Source organism: Danio aesculapii, chromosome 22 (assembly GCF_903798145.1).
Source record: "Danio aesculapii chromosome 22, fDanAes4.1, whole genome shotgun sequence".
Taxonomy (NCBI): domain Eukaryota; kingdom Metazoa; phylum Chordata; class Actinopteri; order Cypriniformes; family Danionidae; genus Danio; species Danio aesculapii.
In genome coordinates, this window is record NC_079456.1 from 16,530,675 (window position 1) to 16,549,508 (window position 18,834).

The 18,834-nt window shown below is 39.9% G+C and overlaps 1 protein-coding gene across 2 annotated transcripts in view; it reads left to right on the forward strand.

The window, feature by feature from the left end:
* Positions 1-18,691, forward strand: part of rc3h1a (ring finger and CCCH-type domains 1a) — a 54,974-nt gene extending 36,283 nt beyond the window's left edge. The window contains exons 15-20 of one of the 2 annotated variants that reach the window (XM_056447318.1): positions 4,646-4,850; positions 4,936-5,020; positions 5,119-5,218; positions 11,819-11,944; positions 12,395-12,486; positions 13,490-18,691. In XM_056447318.1, the coding sequence (XP_056303293.1) occupies positions 4,646-4,850; positions 4,936-5,020; positions 5,119-5,218; positions 11,819-11,944; positions 12,395-12,486; positions 13,490-13,646 (765 nt within the window). In that variant the 3' untranslated portion in view covers positions 13,647-18,691. The remainder of the gene's footprint in view (positions 1-4,645; positions 4,851-4,935; positions 5,021-5,118; positions 5,219-11,818; positions 11,945-12,394; positions 12,487-13,489) is intronic. The other variant, XM_056447319.1, reaches the window with a different exon arrangement.
* The last annotated feature ends 143 nt before the right edge of the window (positions 18,692-18,834 follow it).

Sequence of the window (18,834 nt, forward strand, 5' to 3'; positions counted from 1 at the left end):
CAGTTTTTCTCCCACACAAAACGTTTGAGCTGTTTTCAGTGGCTGTTCCATTACAAAAGGTTATCAGTGTTTATTCTGGCTAGTCTGTACTAATCATCTTGTTTACTAACCCAAGGACATAGGTGTATGTGTGTGTATATATGTTTGAGTGTGTGTGTGTATATATTTTATATATATATATATATATATATATATATATATATAGATAGATAGATAGATAGATAGATAGATAGATAGATAGATAGATAGATAGATAGATAGATAGATAGATAGATAGATAGATAGATAGATAGATAGCTAGCTTAAAGGGGCTAATAATTTTGACCGTAAAATGGTTCTTAAAAATAAAAAACTGCTTTTATTCTAGCCGAAATAAGACTTTCTCCAGAAGAAAAAATATTATCAGACATACTGTGGAAATCATTTGGGAAATATTGGAAAAAAATTCAAAGGGGGGCTAATAATTCTGACTTCAACTGTATAAATTGTGTGTATATATATATTATATGTGTATACCAAAGAGTAACGTAATCTTGACGTTAGTTCATTTCATACTAGGGCTAAATATATTGTTGAAAAATTAAATATAATACTGAAACTTTGACACTGTTTCCAGGACAATACCTTTTTTGGATACCAATTTAAAACCATTTGTTTTAAAACGATTTATTTTACGATGCAAGATATTTTAAGACATATTATACTTTATACATCTCATTTTTAGACATTTTTTTTTTTAGGTATTGCACAAGGAACAAAAATCATTGCAAAGAAGTTCAAATTCTGTAGTATTAAGTTAACCATGTACAGTATTTCATCAGTATGGAAGGTTTACTGCTGCATCCTTAAAGCCTGCATGAAATTGCTGTAGACTTTTATTTTAGTACGGTGACGTAGAGGGCATGGCTAAGCAGATTTAACTTGCACTGATTAATTGTTTACCATATGACCAGTGTTGTGCTAGTTACTGAAAAAAGTAACCAGTTACTGTTACTAGTTGCTTCATTCACAAAGTAACTCAATTACTTTGATTACTTACACCAAAAAGTAATGCATTACTGTTAAAACTTATTTTTTAATGTTTTCCAAAGAACATTTTTAATGCTCTCATTAATGCCTTTAAAACGTCACTTCAGTGCTGCATGGAGAATACACTGTTGTAATGAAAGTAATCTGAATAATCATTCAGAATTAATTCGGTGAAACTTGGCAGCAAAAAACTGCTATTATAGACAACCATAAACCTTATGCATTTTATACAACAAAAACATAACAGCTGCTCAAAAATCAAATCAATGAGCAATTTTCAAACTAACCACAAATTAAACGTGGTATGTCAACAACTTATAGAAAGTAAGCTGTGTATATTCAGTGCAAATTGAGCTGTTGTATAACAGCTATAAAAATATGTAAAACTATAAAAAATAAAAAAAATCACAGGATTTTTCTGAGCAATACAACACTATACATTTAAATAATGTGTTCTGAAATATTACAGAAATATGTCTCAGTGTCTACTAAATTAATCAAGTTTAACAGATAACAAATGTGTGCTTTATTTATTAGAAACAACAAACATAGTAGTATTAGTGATAATAATTAATAATAGTAACATTAATAGTCTTTCACTCTCTCTCGCGTGCATTTGGTCTCTCGTGAGCAGACTTGGCCTCTCTTGCGTGCACCCGGTCTCTCTCTTGTGCACACTTGGTGTACCTCGCATGCATTTGGTCTCTGCTATCGATTGACTTTTGTCCAGTCTGGCACCTCATACACGACGCGTCTTCTTAACCGTGATTGGTTGGCATCCACCAATCCCACAATGAGTCGCCGCTGTAAACAGGAAGCTTATGGGCAGCAGCCAAAATAAATTAAGTTACCAAGTAACGGACAAACGCATCATATTGTAACGATAACTGAGTTACTATATTTAATAAGTAATGCGTTACAGTAGGGCTGGACGATAATTCGATAACGATAATTAACACGAAATATAAGTTTTCGATAAAACGATGATGACAGTTTGATAAGTGTTCGATAATGTTCATGCACTATGCATAACACTGCGCAGGCATTTTGCAGCCTGCAGGTAGTACAAGTTTACAGCCATGCAGTGTTAGTTGCACTTGGAGGAGTAAGAAAAAAATAAGTAAAACAAAAATAAGGTCACAGTCATTGTTGACAAGAAACATCACTAAACTTAAGTAGTCTGGAGCAACACAAAACAGAGCAACATGACAGAGCAAGCTGTGCAGACGACTCGTGCCATCAAAAACAGGCAACACACCTGTTTCATTATTTAAAACAATACCAGCCTTATGAAGATGCTGGAAACTATGCTAGAGGATGCTAGAAACGAGTGTTGGTAAACGTGGACCATATACAAGCATCAGCGCAACTATCCAGCAGAGTCTCATGTCATCATTTTCGAAAGCCGTGCCTTATGACAAAAAAAACGAAAAGACGCTATAACAGACCGCACAATCTCAATAAACACTTGATGAGACTGTTAAGACACTTATGTTGTTCCGTTATCTACCACATAAACGAGAAGAACAAATAACATCTGAGGTGAAGCGCTTCAAAACAAGTCCGCTATATATGCTTTAGCGCCAAAATAATCCATTAAACTCTTTACACTGTTTCAGTTCATTTAATCAAGCGGCTCGGATGAGCCAGGACAGTCTTGACAAATTATTCGCAGTACTGATAGTATTCTTAGATTACCTGGGAAGAATTAACTGGCTTTGAAGGATGAGAGAACTCAAACACGTTATGTGAAAGGAGATGCTCCCCGCAAGTCTCGCCCTGATGCGCGGTTTTTCAAATGAGAGTCTGCATTGGCATATTCGTCTGTCAGATTAAATTGGTTAACACCGGCGGATATAACCGAGATCTGCGCATAACAGGGTTTTATGCATCCCGCAATATGTAATGTCAAGAGGGTGACGCCATTAGGTAATGTAAACTCCACACACTTATGTAATGCGTAGACTCGTATCACAGTGCAAAGCATAACTTAACCTTTAAATGTCCATGCTTAATCGGTCATCAATAAGGTCTATCGATTAAAGGGTTATCTTTAGTAATCTTTAGCGTCCCTAAATAAAATATGTTTGAGGATATTTTACCCTAAATTCACCATACTCACTATTAAAAGGACAGTTAATTCAAAACAGAAAATTCTGTCACCATTAACTCACCTTTTACTTTTTTATATTTCTTCTGATGTTGAACAATAATATACAATAACTAGGGTAGGGTAGGGGAGGTTAATGTCATTGATTGTTGAAAACTTGAACAATAAATGCTGAAAAATGATTAATTAAATGATTGTTCTTTTGTTTTTATTTTTATGTTTATCAGACAGCTAAAACATTTCACAAAATGTGTTAAATCAGCTGCACAAAGGGATTGGCTTGCTGAAAATCTTAAAAAATTTCTAGATATAAAGATTTGACATTTATCGTGATAATTATCGATATCGACTGATATGAAAAAAAATGATCATGATCATTTTTTTTTTGCCAAATCGCCCAGCCCTACGCTACAGTATTAGTTACTGTCAAAAGTAATGCCGTTACGGTAACTTATTACTGGTAACGTGTTATTGCCCAACACTGGTTATGGCTAATAAGGTGAACATTGTATATTTTGATTTCATTTTGATTTTCTTAGTCACTCAGGAGTTGTTCTTTTAAAAAAATTGGATCTTAAATTTAGTTAATGAATTATAAAGTAAACATATTCCAGTGATGGGGTATTTAAATGAAGACAGGCAGCTTATTTGAAAGTAAAAAAAAAAAATAAATGCAAAGGCTATGTCAGAAACCGCATACTTCCCTACTATATAGTATGCTTGAAACAGTATGTGAGCCAAGTAGTATGTCTTAATTATATGTGAGACAAATGAGAAGTTACCTGGATGACCTTCAACTCTGAAAACTGAACTTAACTAGAACTTCTATGTTAAGCTGCTTTGACACAATCTACATTGTAAAAAGCACTATATAAATAAACATGAATTGAGTTGAACGTACTACTTCTGGGTGAGGTTCTGAAGTACGCTTTCTGTGGATGCTACTCTATCCCATCATGCAATGCAGTATAATTCATAAACGGGAGTGAAGCAATGCAACTGACGACGTGGGTAGGTCTCGTGATGACGACAAATCGCAGATGTAGTACGTCCTAATTCCATTCATATTACTTACATTTATACTATATAGAGCATACTTTTCTAACGGTCATGTAGTAATAGTAGGCGATTTTGAACGCAGCCAAAGTCACATGCATTTGCTGTTAAGATGAAGTCATCTGCCCAACGGATCATCTAGTAATAGATGCACAGCTTACTTCATAAAAAGGGAAAGTAACCAATGACATTTGAGGTTAGTCCAGCCCCACCATGGGGCCAAAAATGAAAACAACCATCTCAGAAGTCCTAATTACAAAAAAAATTGAAACCAGAATTTGCCAGTTTTCCAGTTTTTGGCCAGACATGTCAGTCTGCATATTCCGTTTCATAATGTTCTTGAATAAGTAGTCCAATTTGCATTTATTTAAATAAAATTATTCATAAAGATTAGCATAAATAAGCATATTCAAATGAGATCTTCTAACTAACTTGTACCATTTCTCCCAGCAAAATGTAGAGAAAGGCAAAAGTCTGCGAGTGCACGGCTTGGAGCTTCAACGCAGAGCGACAGAAGTTAAAGACGACGACCCCATCATTCCCTTTGGCTCTCTGCCGACCGTGTCTCGTTTCGGAGCCATTTCGCGCACATCTAAACTGGGCTTCCCGCCAAACAGTCCAATGCCACCCTTGCCAAACTCTGCCAAGCACACCGGTAACCCCTCCTGCTTTGTCCTCACAATACTAACAGGATAGCATAATGTCAATGTTTCTGAACGCTCTTTGTCGTCTTCTTTAAGCTGATTACACTTATGCGAACCACAGTGGGTGGAGCGGTGACTCCTACCAGGCACACCAAACGTCTCAGGGCCACTTCAGCGAGCGGTATGTTGCCCCAGTCTCACCCTTTCCAAGAAATGGCTCGGTTTAAATGAGTAAATCTTTTCAGTAAATGAGTGGCGCTTTGTCTGCTCATCCTGCAGGTCCAGTTTATCTCCTGCCGTACAGGCCCGCGAGCAGCTGAGGATGGAGCTACAGCAGGTCAACCAGCAAATCAGCCAACAGACACACCCTCGCCTGGAGGTGAGACTGCCTTTCCCTGCTGCATGTGTCACGCTTGCACATCATGTCTAGTCCAACTAAGTGGCAACATTTAGTGTGTTTGTGTATATATGATGTAATCAAAATTCATTAAAAAAAAAGACATTGATTCAAGGCCTGGAAAGTAATTAAAAACAAACCTAGGTCCTTACGTGCCTGAATTAAAGGGCTCTTATGATGAAAATCCACTTTTGTAAGCTGTTTGGACAGAACTGTTTCTATGTATAGTGTGTCCACTGTCATATGGGCGGGATATAATCAGACTGTTATGAAGCGGACAGGAGACAGAGGTAAGGAAACGTTAGGGTGTTTATTAAATGACAACAAGGAGCACATGAAGGATAGCCAGGAGGATCAGGAATGATGTTGGGGTCTTTTCCTCCGTGGCTGGGTAACAGGAATACACGAGGATGGACAGCACACACCAGATACAGCTGACAGAGGATGACACAGACTTGGAAGGACCGGAAGACAGGACGATTCGGGAGGACCAGGAAGACTAGGAGGAATACAAAGAGAACAGGTAAGTAAATCGTTTGTTTTAGCTGAGGATGACTACGCTGAGTGGTCGCTCAGTTGTCCGCTTTCGTCGAGACGAGCCCGGACAATGAGCGACTGGAGTGCTGTGCTTTTATCTGGTGCTCGTGAATGTGATGCAGCTGTGTGCTCATTAGAAGTCAGGTGATGGTGATCTTCGTGAGTGGGGGTCGTGAGAGCCTGACCAATCCATGACAGTACCCCCCTCCCCAGGGCCCGCTCCTGAGGGCCGACACCTCCGACGCCGTGGTGGTCTCCCTCTGCCTCTAGGCGCTGGGAACTCAGGGTGGCTCTCATGAAACTCCACCATGAGACTAGGATCGAGAATATCAGCTCTGGGAACCCATGTCCTTTCTTCGGGGCCGTACCCTTCCCAGTCCACCAGGTACTCCAACTGGCCACCACGACGTCGGGAACGCAAGATCTCCTTCACTGCGTAGACGGCTCCTTCTTCTAGGAGCAGTGGAGGAGGGGGTTCCTCTTCGTGGTCAGGCTCTGTGGAGGGAAGAACAGGATCGTGATAGGGTTTCAGGAGTGATACGTGGAATGTAGGGTGAATACGGTAGTGAGAGGGTAATTGTAGTTTGTAGGTGACGGGGTTAACCTGTTCCACGATGGTGAAGGGACCAACAAATCGGGGACTTAACTTGCGAGAGGGCAGTCGCATGCGTATGTCCCGGGTGGATAGCCACACCTTTTGTCCGGGTGTGTATCTGGGTTCTTCAGACCTTCTCCTATCGGCGGTTACCTTGCTTCGACGGACTGCCCTCTGCAGATGTTGATGAGCCTCGTCCCAGACTCTCTCGCTCTCCCGGAACCAGTGATCCACTGCGGGGACATCAGATGGTTCGCCATCCCAGGGAAAGAGCGGTGGTTGGAAGCCCAGGACGCACTGGAATGGCGTGAGTCCGGTGGAGGGTTGCCGCAGTGAATTTTGGGCATATTCTGCCCAGCCCAAATACTGGCTCCAGGAGTTCTGGTGACCACTGCAGAAGGTCCGCAGGAACCGTCCCACCTCCTGAATCTTCCTCTCTGTCTGCCCGTTGGTTTGGGGATGATATCCAGAAGAGAGGCTGACGGCCACACCTAGGAGCTTGAAGAAGGCTTTCCATAGACGTGAGATGAACTGTGGACCTCTGTCCGACACAATATCTTCTGGAATACCAAATGACCTGAAGACTTGATTAAAGATATTGTCGGCAGTTTCAAAGGCTGTGGGAAGACCTTTCAGAGGGATTAGTTTGACAAACTTTGAGAATCTATCTACTATGACTAGAATACAGGTATTACCTTCTGACGAAGGGAGGTCAGTGATAAAGTCCACTCCTAGGTGTGACCAGGGACGGTTCGGAATCGGCAAGGGATGGAGCTTTCCAGCGGGTAGATGACGTGGGCTCTTGGATTGGGCACAGTCCTTACAGCCCTGAACATATTGCCTCACATCCCTTGCCATGTTTGGCCACCAGAATCGTTGGGATACTAGCGAGAGAGTATTGTTGATCCCTGGATGTCCAGTGCCTAGCGAGGTATGTAAGGAGTGGATCAGATCTACCCGGTGTTCAGGTGGTATGAACTGCCGATGAGGAGGGCATCCCGGCGGAGCAGGGGCTTCCGGAGTGGCAACGACTGGAGGAGCGTTCCAGGTGATCGGACAAATGGAGATGTGTTCGGGAAGAATCTTCGTTGGGAGTTCTTCATGATCGTGATGCTCGTGTAAACGAGAGAGAGCGTCTGCTCTTAGATTCTTGGGTCCTGGACGATAGGAAATGGAGAAATCAAAACGTGAGAAGAAAAGTGACCATCTGGCTTGACGTGGACATAGTCTCTTGGCCTCTTTGATGTATTGGAGGTTTTTGTGATCTGTGATCACCTGGAACGGATGTTTGGCTCCCTCCAACCAGTGACGCCACTCCTCCAAGGCTAGCTTGATTGCTAGAAGCTCCCTGTCTCCTATGCTGTAATTCTGCTCCGCCGGGCTCAACTTCCGAGAGAAATAGGCACAGGGATGCAGTCGGGGCGGTGTATCATGATGTTGAGATAATACTGCCCCGACGCCGGTGGTGGATGCGTCCACTTCCACCACGAAAGGAAGATTTGGGTCAGGATGAGTCAGGAGTGGGGCCCTTGTGAACTCCTTCTTAAGAAGGCGGAAGGCTGCGGCTGCTTCTTTGGTCCACTCCAGTCCTTTGGGTTTACCCTTGAGGAGATTAGTGAGAGGTGATGTAATCCTGCTGTAGTCCTTGATAAACCGTCTATAAAAGTTAGCAAACCCAAGAAACCTCTGGAGCTCCTTAATGGAAGTGGGTTCTGACCAGGATAGAACAGCCTCAATTTTCTTCCCATCCATACGTATACCGGTTTGGTCAATGATGTATCCCAAGAAATGAATCGACTTCTGGTGGAATGAGCATTTCTCCGCTTTGAGGTAGAGGTGATGTTCTCTCAATGTGTGTAGGACCTCCGCAACGTGTTGGCGATGTTCGGCCTCACTCCGGGAGTAAATGAGGATGTCATCTATGTACACTATTACACAGTGGTGAAGAAACTCCCGGAGGACTTCATGAATGAAGTTTTGGAATACGGAGGGGGCGTTGACCAGACCGTAAGGCATGACCTCATATTCATAGTGGCCAGTAGGGGTCACGAATGCTGTCTTCCATTGGTCCCCCTCACGTATTCTTATCAGATTATACGCGCTGCGGAGGTCCAATTTAGTGAAGACTTTAGCTTCTCGGAGCTGTTCCAAAGCGGCTGGTACCAGAGGAAGGGGATATCGGTATTTTACTGTACCGTTATTTAGGACCCTGTAGTCGATGCATGGACGCAGCCCTCCGTCCTTCTTGGCCACAAAGAAGAAGCTTGAGGCGGCTGGTGATTTTGAGTGACGTATGTACCCCTGACTCAGAGCCTCCCTTATGTAATCTTCCATTGCCTGATTCTCTGGAAGCGAGAGCGGGTAGATCCTACCTCTTGGCAACTGGGCATCTGGAACTAGGTCGATCGCGCAGTCCCATGGCCGATGCGGCGGTAGCTGGGAAGCTCTCTTGGGGCAGAAGACATCATGAAAGGAGCTGTACTCCTTAGGAATGTGGATAGACTGCTTCTCAGGAGGGCTCTCGACCGATGTTGCAAACAAAGAAATGGGGTTCCGACCTTGAAGAGGGAGATTTGGAAAACAGGCAGGTGTACATCCAGATCCCCATTTCTTTATCTCTCCTGTGCCCCAAGAGATGATGGGATCGTGCTTCACCAGCCACGGGCGCCCTAGAATGATGTCCATATTTGCACCCTCCAGAACCAGAAATTGAATCCTCTCTTGATGTAACAACCCCACTTGAAGAAGGATGTCTTCGCATTGTCGATGGATACGGGTCGAAGATCGAGTGCACTGGGTTATCGGTTGTATCTGGTATATATGCGAGGACGCCTCAGTACGGAGGTGGAGTTGACGACAGAGGGATTGGGAGATGAAGTTCCCTGCTGACCCGGAGTCGATGAGGGCTGTGACAAGGAGAGAAATAGAGGCAGTAGTTATTTGTACGGTGGTAGTAAGTGGTTTACATTGTTCAATATTCGTACTGAATACACTCACTGAAGTCCGAATGGGACGAAGGGGACACTCCATACGGGTGTGTCCACTGACACCGCAGTATAGACACAGACCCCGGGTCAGCCTCCTCTGTCGTTCCGCTGATGTCAGTCTTCCAGACTCTATTATCATGGGTTCTGGTTCTGGAGAGGCTGTTGACTCAGGCGATTGGAGGAGTGCAGACGAGGGGGTGATGGTGTCCTGTTGATAGGAACGGAGACGATCGGAACATCGGAGAGAATGTTGGATGAATCTCTCCAGACCCATTGTATCATCTAATGTGGCCAGTTGGATTCGGAGAGTGGGTTCCAAGCCGAGCCGGTACGTGGTCAACAACGATCTCTCATTCCATCCACTTGCAGCTGCTAGAGTGCGAAACCGGAGAGCATATTCCTGTGTAGATAGAGTACCTTGCTTTAGATGATACAGCTGCTCTCCAGCGGCTACTTCCCCATCAGAACGTCCAAACACCTCTTTGAAATACTCCGTGAAGGTAGTGATGGAATTCATGACCGGCCCGGCTTGGTTCCAGATCGTCTCAGCCCATTTAAGTGCAGGTCCAGAGAGTAGAGATACGATGTAGGCGATCTTCGACTTATCTGTGGGATATAGAGAAGGTTGCATTTCGAATATGAGGGAACATTGTAACAGAAAACCATTGCACTCCCCCGCTCCGCCTGAGTAGGGCGCTGGTCGGGCCATGGGACTGGAAGGAAGGGCCGAAGAAGAAACTGTGGAGGCGGAAGTGCTCGGTGCTGGTGGTGCGTTGGAAAGTGGAGCTGGTGGCTGTAGAATCCGCTTCAACTGGTCCACCAGCTCTTGAAGGTGATCGGGGGTGCTCATGTTGTCGTCGTTATGGGTCCGGGCTTCTGTTATGAAGCGGACAGGAGACAGAGGTAAGGAAACGTTAGGGTGTTTATTAAATGACAACAAGGAGCACATGAAGGATAGCCAGGAGGATCAGGAATGATGTTGGGGTCTTTTCCTCCGTGGCTGGGTAACAGGAATACACGAGGATGGACAGCACACACCAGATACAGCTGACAGAGGATGACACAGACTTGGAAGGACCGGAAGACAGGACGATTCGGGAGGACCAGGAAGACTAGGAGGAATACAAAGAGAACAGGTAAGTAAATCGTTTGTTTTAGCTGAGGATGACTACGCTGAGTGGTCGCTCAGTTGTCCGCTTTCGTCGAGACGAGCCCGGACAATGAGCGACTGGAGTGCTGTGCTTTTATCTGGTGCTCGTGAATGTGATGCAGCTGTGTGCTCATTAGAAGTCAGGTGATGGTGATCTTCGTGAGTGGGGGTCGTGAGAGCCTGACCAATCCATGACACAGACCAATGTGATGTAGTAATGTGGTTTCCCTGCCCACCGATTTGATTGACAAGCGGCATGTTTCTATAATGACATGTATACATGTGTCCACAGAACTTTTTTTTTCGCAAAGAAACTGGAATTATAATATCTGCTCCAACTCTGTGATTTTTTTTTTTTTTTTTTTTTTTTTTTTTTAAGTTTAAAACATTTTTAAAACAGAGCATGTTTGTAATGTATTGTAAAGACAGTAAGTGTGGTGGGTTAGAGGGAGGGGGGTCGTGGACGAAAATAAAGAGCATGGGGTCTGGTGGGCCCCTAATAGTATCTCCAGGAGCCGCAAAACGACGTGGGCCCTCAGAATAGTCTTAACTTCCCCCCCCTAGCGGCGCCCCTGTCTGTCACTGTGCTGCTTATCTGACGTAACGTAACACAGGGAGAAGCAGCTCAGTTGAATTTGAAGCCACAGACTGCAGAAACAGATACAATGTATTCAGACATAAAAATGGGCAGATTCTGAAGGCTATAATAAATTATCTGATTTGTATTCTGAGCTGAAATTTTACAGACTCATTCTGGATACATCAAAGCCTTATCTTACATCTTGTAAAAGGGGTAAAATAGGTGCCCTTTAAATGTGAAATTCCATATGTTTATGCTCAAAAACAAAACAGAAAAGAGAAATTCTTAATTTAAAAATACAAAATTTAAATCTTGTACAAGAACTTTGGCGAAAAATGCACATTTTATCAATATTTCAGAAACCATGTCTGAATATTACCAGTATTGGATTCATCAATTTTTATTAAAGTTCTTTGAAAACGGTCAGTTTTTTTTTTAAATGACATGTTCAAAGCATCATCATTTTTCTGATATTTTTATGTCAATATTAAGTGTAAGTGAAATGTTATGTACAGTAAGGACTTTCATGGCGCTACATATGCTGCAGGTGAGAATTACAAGTGCTTGATTTGAAAATAATGGTGCTTTAGAAGAACATTGAAAGTCCATAAATATAAAGTCAAAAACAAAGTTGTAAATATTTATGGTTATATTTGTGTATTATTATTATTATTATTATTATTTTATCATTTATTTTTTGGATTGATTCAGCATCACTCACTCTCTTTGACAGAACTCCAGCTCAGTGATGTCCCAAGCATCTCGGGTGGACTGGAGCTCTGGGAATTTGTCCAGCGAGCAGCTGAGTTTCGAGCTGCACCAGGTGGAGAAAGAGATCAACAAGAGGTCACAGGAGATGGTTAGTGAGACACGCAATTTATAGACCTCCTATTAATTATTCATTATTAATATATTCTATTACTTATGCATAATTCATGAGCCCATGGCCAGTTCTATTTTCAGTACATTTTTCGGCAAGGTCATTGTTTCAAAAAGCAGTTTAATTTTATATAATTTTAGGGACTTATATTTTATAATGTATATAATTATATATACGGCTTTTTAACTCATTTTACACTTGTGCAACTAAACGAATGTCAAAGTCTATTTAACTGATTGTATTTTAATTACATTACAACATCGATGCTGTAAAAGGAACCATATAAAATGAAAAAAAGTCACATTAACTGTTCACCAGAAGTTTATCAGTATGGGAAGAAACACTAGCTCTCCATATACCCTATAAATGTTAAAATGATGGCAATTTGCTGCTTCATTGTGCTTGAGTTTGGATTTTTTTCATCTTCAGGAGAACCATGATGGCAAATACAAGCGGATCTCAGTCGAAAACGGACCAGATGAACATCTTCTGCAGCGAGATGAGCATCAACTGAGTCTGAGGTGACACATTTTAACAATAAATCCCATTTCTTTTCGCCATTTAATCTTTAAAGCAACACTCAACTTTTTTTGGAAATGGGCTCATTTTACAGTTCTCTTTGAGCTAAACAGTTGAGCTTTACCATTTTTGAATCCAAATTAGGTTTTTTTTTTGTTTTGCATAAACCATTGATTCGGATTAGACCATTAGAATCTTACACACAAAAAACGTTGATAAATGGCGCGATCAGTCCCGGAAGTGACAGTGCAAACACGACTGGCCCTGGCTCGCTCGCTTTAGGAGCAAACGTGGCTAGTGTAACTACAAAATAGTCAAAGCTTTAAATAGGAAAGTAATCGAAACACATTTTTTGAGCATGATGCTAATGGTCTAATCAGATTCAAAACGTACTTCCACTAGCACTTTTCAACCAATGTAACTTGTAAAATGCGTGGAGTAAAGTGTTCCTTTAAAAAGAATAAAAAGGTCAGCGCCAGTGGTGTAGTGGTTGATGCGTCGACAAGTGCACTCCGGTGCTCACGGTGACCCAAGTTCGATTCCGCCTCGTGATCCTATGCCGGTTCTTTCCCTTTCTCTGCTCCCCATGCTTTCCTGTCAATACTCTCTACTGTCCTCTCATATAAAGTTGAAAACCCCGAAAAAATAATTATTAAAAAGATAAAAAGCATGATGCACATTCTCATAATTTATTTAAATGAATTTACACCAAAAATAAATAAATAAATTAAAAAAAAAAATTTAAAAAAAATTATATATATATATGTGTGTGTGTGTGTGTGTGTGTGTATATATATGTATGTATGTGTATCTACATATGTGTATATATATGTATATGTGCATGTATGTTTTATTATATTAGGGGTGAAATATTACCTGAAATGGTTTTGAGAGATTGACTCAATAACAATCTACATCCATTGCATAGACAAAAATTAAGTATATACATTTGTGGTGACATTTGGTTAATTATGCCCAATATTTTCTCTCTGCCTCTGGTTGTAGTGAGGGCTCCAATGGTTCCATGAGTTTGGTCCAGGACTGTGGTCTCGTCAGCAGCAGCATGTCCTCACTGACCAGCAAGACGTCCTCGCTCAGCTTGTCCTCTGAACAGGTGGCCAGCAGCCCCGATCTGCCCAAGAATGGAGTCGTTCACTCTTAGCCGGCTCATATTCTACCTCATATTCCCCTTCCACAACCTCTGGAGCACCCGGTTTGCTCTCCTGTCCCAGGTTAACATTGCTGTATAACACCGTTCATTCGCTTAATCCTGAACGTTAGCTTCATCCGCTGACCCTCAAACACCCTTCAGGCAATTATGGGTGGGATTTACTGTGCATAGACATGCACAGTCATGCCCTGATTGAGTTTCACAGCAGTATCTGCTGTTGAGTATCTTCTTCCTGTTTGTATTCACCGCTTTCCTTTTTTCATTGCCTTGTAAATCAGGCTAAATCTGAAATATCCTCAGTCTTAAGCAGCGTGATCTCTTTAAGGATCAGCAATCCACTTGCGTTTTTTTTTATCATGTGATGCTACATTTTCAGTAGTTACGCTTTTTGTTTGTGCTTGGTGTGGCGTTTACACTTCTGTCAGAGTTTACAGTGTTCAGATTCAGATCTTTCTTTTATGTTAGCTGCAGGCTTGCTGCATATTCAAGCATTTTGATACATCATAAGGGTCGAAACAATTTTCATAATTTAGGCTTCAATTTTTTTTCTAGTCACTAAATTGACCTCAATTGCTCTCATGCCAAGAAAGCCAAGTCTTAATAGGGCTCTTGTATTGTTTTCAGTGCGTTAAACTGCACCGCCTGTGGGATTTCGATTGAACCACCTGTAATCATCATCATCATCATCATCTTCTTCCTCTGCTGTAATGTCCTCAGGGATGCATTATTTTTGGACGTGAATAGAAATAACAATCCAGGTCACTCTGCTTAGTTTGTAGTGGGTATAGTTACATTTTTCCATCCTGAGGATGGAAAGAAGCCCACTGTGGTGATGCATAAAGCTGCATTCTGTTGTAAGAATGTGTATAAACTATTCTTCACTTTGTCAGTGAAGTTACGACCCACATTTTTTTTATATATCTGCTCTGTGTTTTGCCTCAAAAGATGTGGTTCAGAGCTAAATGAAAGACTTTGATCTAGTCGTAATCGCCTCAAGACTTTCCTTCATTCTGTTTCATCTTTGAACATTGTTTTGATGGGCTGCTTCAATCGAATTTCCCTAAAGGCTGGGCTTTCAAACATGTACATGACAGCCTTTTTAGGTTTACTTTAAACACTGGAGCTTCTTTACTCTGTGTTAGTGTCAGATGTCTTACTGGAGACATAAAACAGCGAGCCAAACAACTGGACGAAAGTATTTTGCATTATTATTTTTTGTTCTGACCCAACCAAAAATTTAGTTTGTAGTTCTATCAGCCGCATTGAGCTCTGGAGATCCACAAAAAGTCAATTCTCTGATGTTTTTACTAGCCGTTTGGTGCATGAAAACGTCAAGAGCAGCAGCCAAAAATCGAACATTCTGTTGTTGGGTTGAAACGTTTGTGGAGTCTGTTGAATTTTCCCACCTTCTCTGCGTAGATTTTCTTGGAAAATGGTAAAGCAATTTATAAAGCAAATTATACACAAGTATAAAATTGAAGTCGCATTACTTTTAATTAAAGTAAAAAACAGATTTTTCTGACATCAATAAAGCAGCAGATTGATTAAAACGCTTGCACTGTAATCTCAAACCTGCATTCTTCCATGTAGATCTCTTTCTCGGTGGTGAAATCTCATCATTTAGGAAACACTGTCATGCCTCAATAACTTAGCTTTATGTTGTAAGTTAGTTTATTTTTGATTGTTTTTTTTGTCTGCTAGCATGTAATGGTCTCTTGAGACATCCTACCGCAACCTTAAAAGCACCTATTTTGGTGGAAATTCTCTTAAGTTGGAGTTAAATTCTATTTTTTTGTTTGAATTTGTATGGTATTACTGTGGCTTTGGTCTGAGCTTTGGACATTTTAAGCAATCGTCAAGATTGGAAATTGCAATTTTGTTTAGGTAATAGAACTGTGGTGCACAGTGTGGAGAAATCTTTTCAAATTGATTACGAACTGTACTCAAAGGCGAACTCGTGTTAAAACGCTCTTGTAGGAATTTGTAGGATCTAGAAAATGTCCTAGGTTCACTTGGGTAATGTCATGTTTGTTTTGTTTTAAAGGAACACCTCTGTCTTTATCTCAGGGTTGATTTTAAGTGTATTTGGGTGTAAACGTCTGTCGCAGTGCGCACGCTTTGTTTTTGTTTTGTTTTTCAGGACTGCAATTGTCGCTCAACCAGTTTCGAGACTTGAAGACTTCAAGACTGTGCCTTTATGTAGATCCGCAGTTATTCATGCGTCTGGGGTGTAGATGTAGCCGAACCATTCTTATTTATAATATTCCACTCTCCTCAGTCTTCTAAGTCAGCATTTATATTAAATGATCTTTTCGTATCTGCAGGCTTTCAGAACGCCAAACTGAGTACTGCCTATCCTTTCTGAGACAAAGGAATTTATTGCCAGGTCATTCGTTTTTGTAGCCATTTTGTGTATCTTTGTGAGTTCAAGTATTTAAGCATGTTTCATGGTGTGATGGTGGTTGTTTGATGTTAGGCTTCTTTGAAGAGTCTGAATTGGAAAAGGAAAACAAGGACAGCCTGTGTGTTATGTCATAGTTTGATATCAATATTCAGAGAGGGAGTATTAAGGTTCATTTTTAGGCATTGGAGGTCTAATGATGCAGATAAGCAAATCAAGGATTACTCTGTTTTCATAAATGCCATTAAAACAATCCGCGACAGTTCTTTTGTACCTAAAGTAAGACTGATTTTAAAAAAAAATTCAATGTTTCCTTGAATGAAACGCAGATTGTATGAGCTCTTGCAGAAGGGCTCAATTTATTGTGGTTTTAAAATTATGTATTTTAAGTCAGCCATACGAAAACCATCTTTTTAAAACTATTGTTGCAAAGCAACATTTACACGATCACCCCATGACCAATGGGAATCACTACCGATTTGAAAAGGGAACCAAAATGTTTACCTGGATGAATCACATGAAACCTTCACCTCATAGCAAATGTTTTTGCGTCCCATGAAATGAAGCCTGTTTTTGTGACCTTTATTTTTATTGCTTTCTGAATAATAGAACAAATTCAAAGTACTGATATGTCATATGTATAGTACTTCCTTTATACCTAATTTATTATAAGAAATTGTTTTTTTTAAAGTAATGAGAAGGCAATATTTTTCCACATTATGTCACAGTAATGACATGTTATAGAGTAAACTTGCAAAAAAAAATTCCCAAAATGTGCTGAATTTTAATATAGAAAATGTTTTTGTTACTGTAATGCAGTAATGTGAATGCAATAATCTTCCACATTGTGGTAATGACAATTTTAGGAAATAAACGGACTCAATTATCACAAAATGTTACTACAGTAATACAGCTTGTGCATTCACGTCAAGAATATGATATATTTGGAATTAAATTGGACAATTGTCTAATCATGTTTATAGTACTGCCTTTATATTAATACTATAAAAAGAAATGCTGCTGCTGATTTTACTGTAATGAGTATTACGGTAATGAGAATGCAATATTTTTCATGACATTTTAGGTAGTAAACTTAAAGTTCTTAAAAATATGCTTAATTTCAATATGAAAAGTTGCAGTTTTGTTATTGTATTATGGTAATGATAAAGCGCTTTGGGTTTTAGAAAAGCGCGTTATAAATCAAATATATTATTATTATTATTATTATTATTATTATTATTATGAGTATGCAGTATTTTTGTGCGTCATAAATTATGTTTTAGGAAGTAAATTGGACAATCGTCTCAATTTTATTTCTAAAAGTATGCTTCATTTTAAAAAGTACTGATACATCATATTTATAGTACTGCCTTCATATCATTAATATTATGAAAAGAAATGCTGCTGCTGTTTATACTGTAATGAGCATTACTTTATTATGGTAATGAGAACAATTTTCTATATTGTGAATGACACTTTAGTCAGTAAACTGCCTCATAAATCACAAAGAAATCCCAATGTGTTTTATTTGAATATATATTTTATTTTTGTTATTATATTGTGGTTATGAAAATGCAGTATTTTCCCCATTTTGGTAATGGATAAAATAGAAAAATAAAGTTCAAAAATGTGCTTCATCTTCAAAACAAAAAGTTTTATCTTGATTTCGAGGCAAACAGTTTCATGCGATTCCTCCACCCAGTGCTGACTTGTAAAAATAAATTTATATGTTGTATTTATGATCAGTGTCTAATGAAAAACCTCAAGTGTTTCCTCATTGGAACTCATTTTCGTATTGTGATTTTTACCTGCATTTTGAAATGCGAATGTAGTGCTAATTAGTGTCAAAAGTCATACAAATGAGAATATAGGAAGGGTTGAAATTTGACACTTAGTGCCTGAAACACCAGAGACTGTAGTATGTTTTCCCACACAGATAAATGATTGATGGTACATATTGTTCCCTGATCTCAAGGGGAAAGTATGCGTCGCGCACATACACACGAGAAGTCGCAACGTTACTTGAAACCGATGGTTGTGCACAAATTCAGGCTTTAGTGTTTTAGCTTATAGCTGTAGGACGTAGTTTTGAAATGGATGATTGCGTGTTTGTGTCCAAAGAGAGTGCTGTCCACCTCATTTCTGTACGTTTGTTCCCACTGAAACTCATTGCTTGCACTCATGTATTGACTGTTTTTCGTGAGATGGGGTGTTGCGTTGTGGTCTTTATACCATGATTCCTAACATCGGGATATATAATTGTTTTTGATGATTTCTCCCATGTTATCTCATGATAGACTGCTTAAATTAAGGTACACTTTTAACTTCAACCTGAATAAGAAAATAAATGTTTGTATATTATACTCCATTATGGAATGTTTAGAATATTTCTCCAATGTGGATGTAGTTGTAATACCTTTTTTCTCTTTGTACAAGAATTCACTGTGTGAAATTTTGGATTGCATTTTTGTATAATACAATTGCTTTTCTTCTTTGAGAGGGCAGGGGGTATTACTAACTGGATTTTTGAATTAGATATTGAAAAAAAAAACTTGAAAAATTATTTAATAAGAAATGTATTTTATGTGCAGCAGTGATTCTGGCATGGATTATGATTAAATGATATTGTAAACCATTTTCTGTTGTCTTTTTTAACAAATTCATGCAACAAGTTCAATGTTTTAACACCTAACGATTAAGGTTACTTCCGATGATAAACAAAATTTTACCTCAGACTTTAAAAGGCAGTTGACGGATTTGTAATGAAATAGTTCTTTT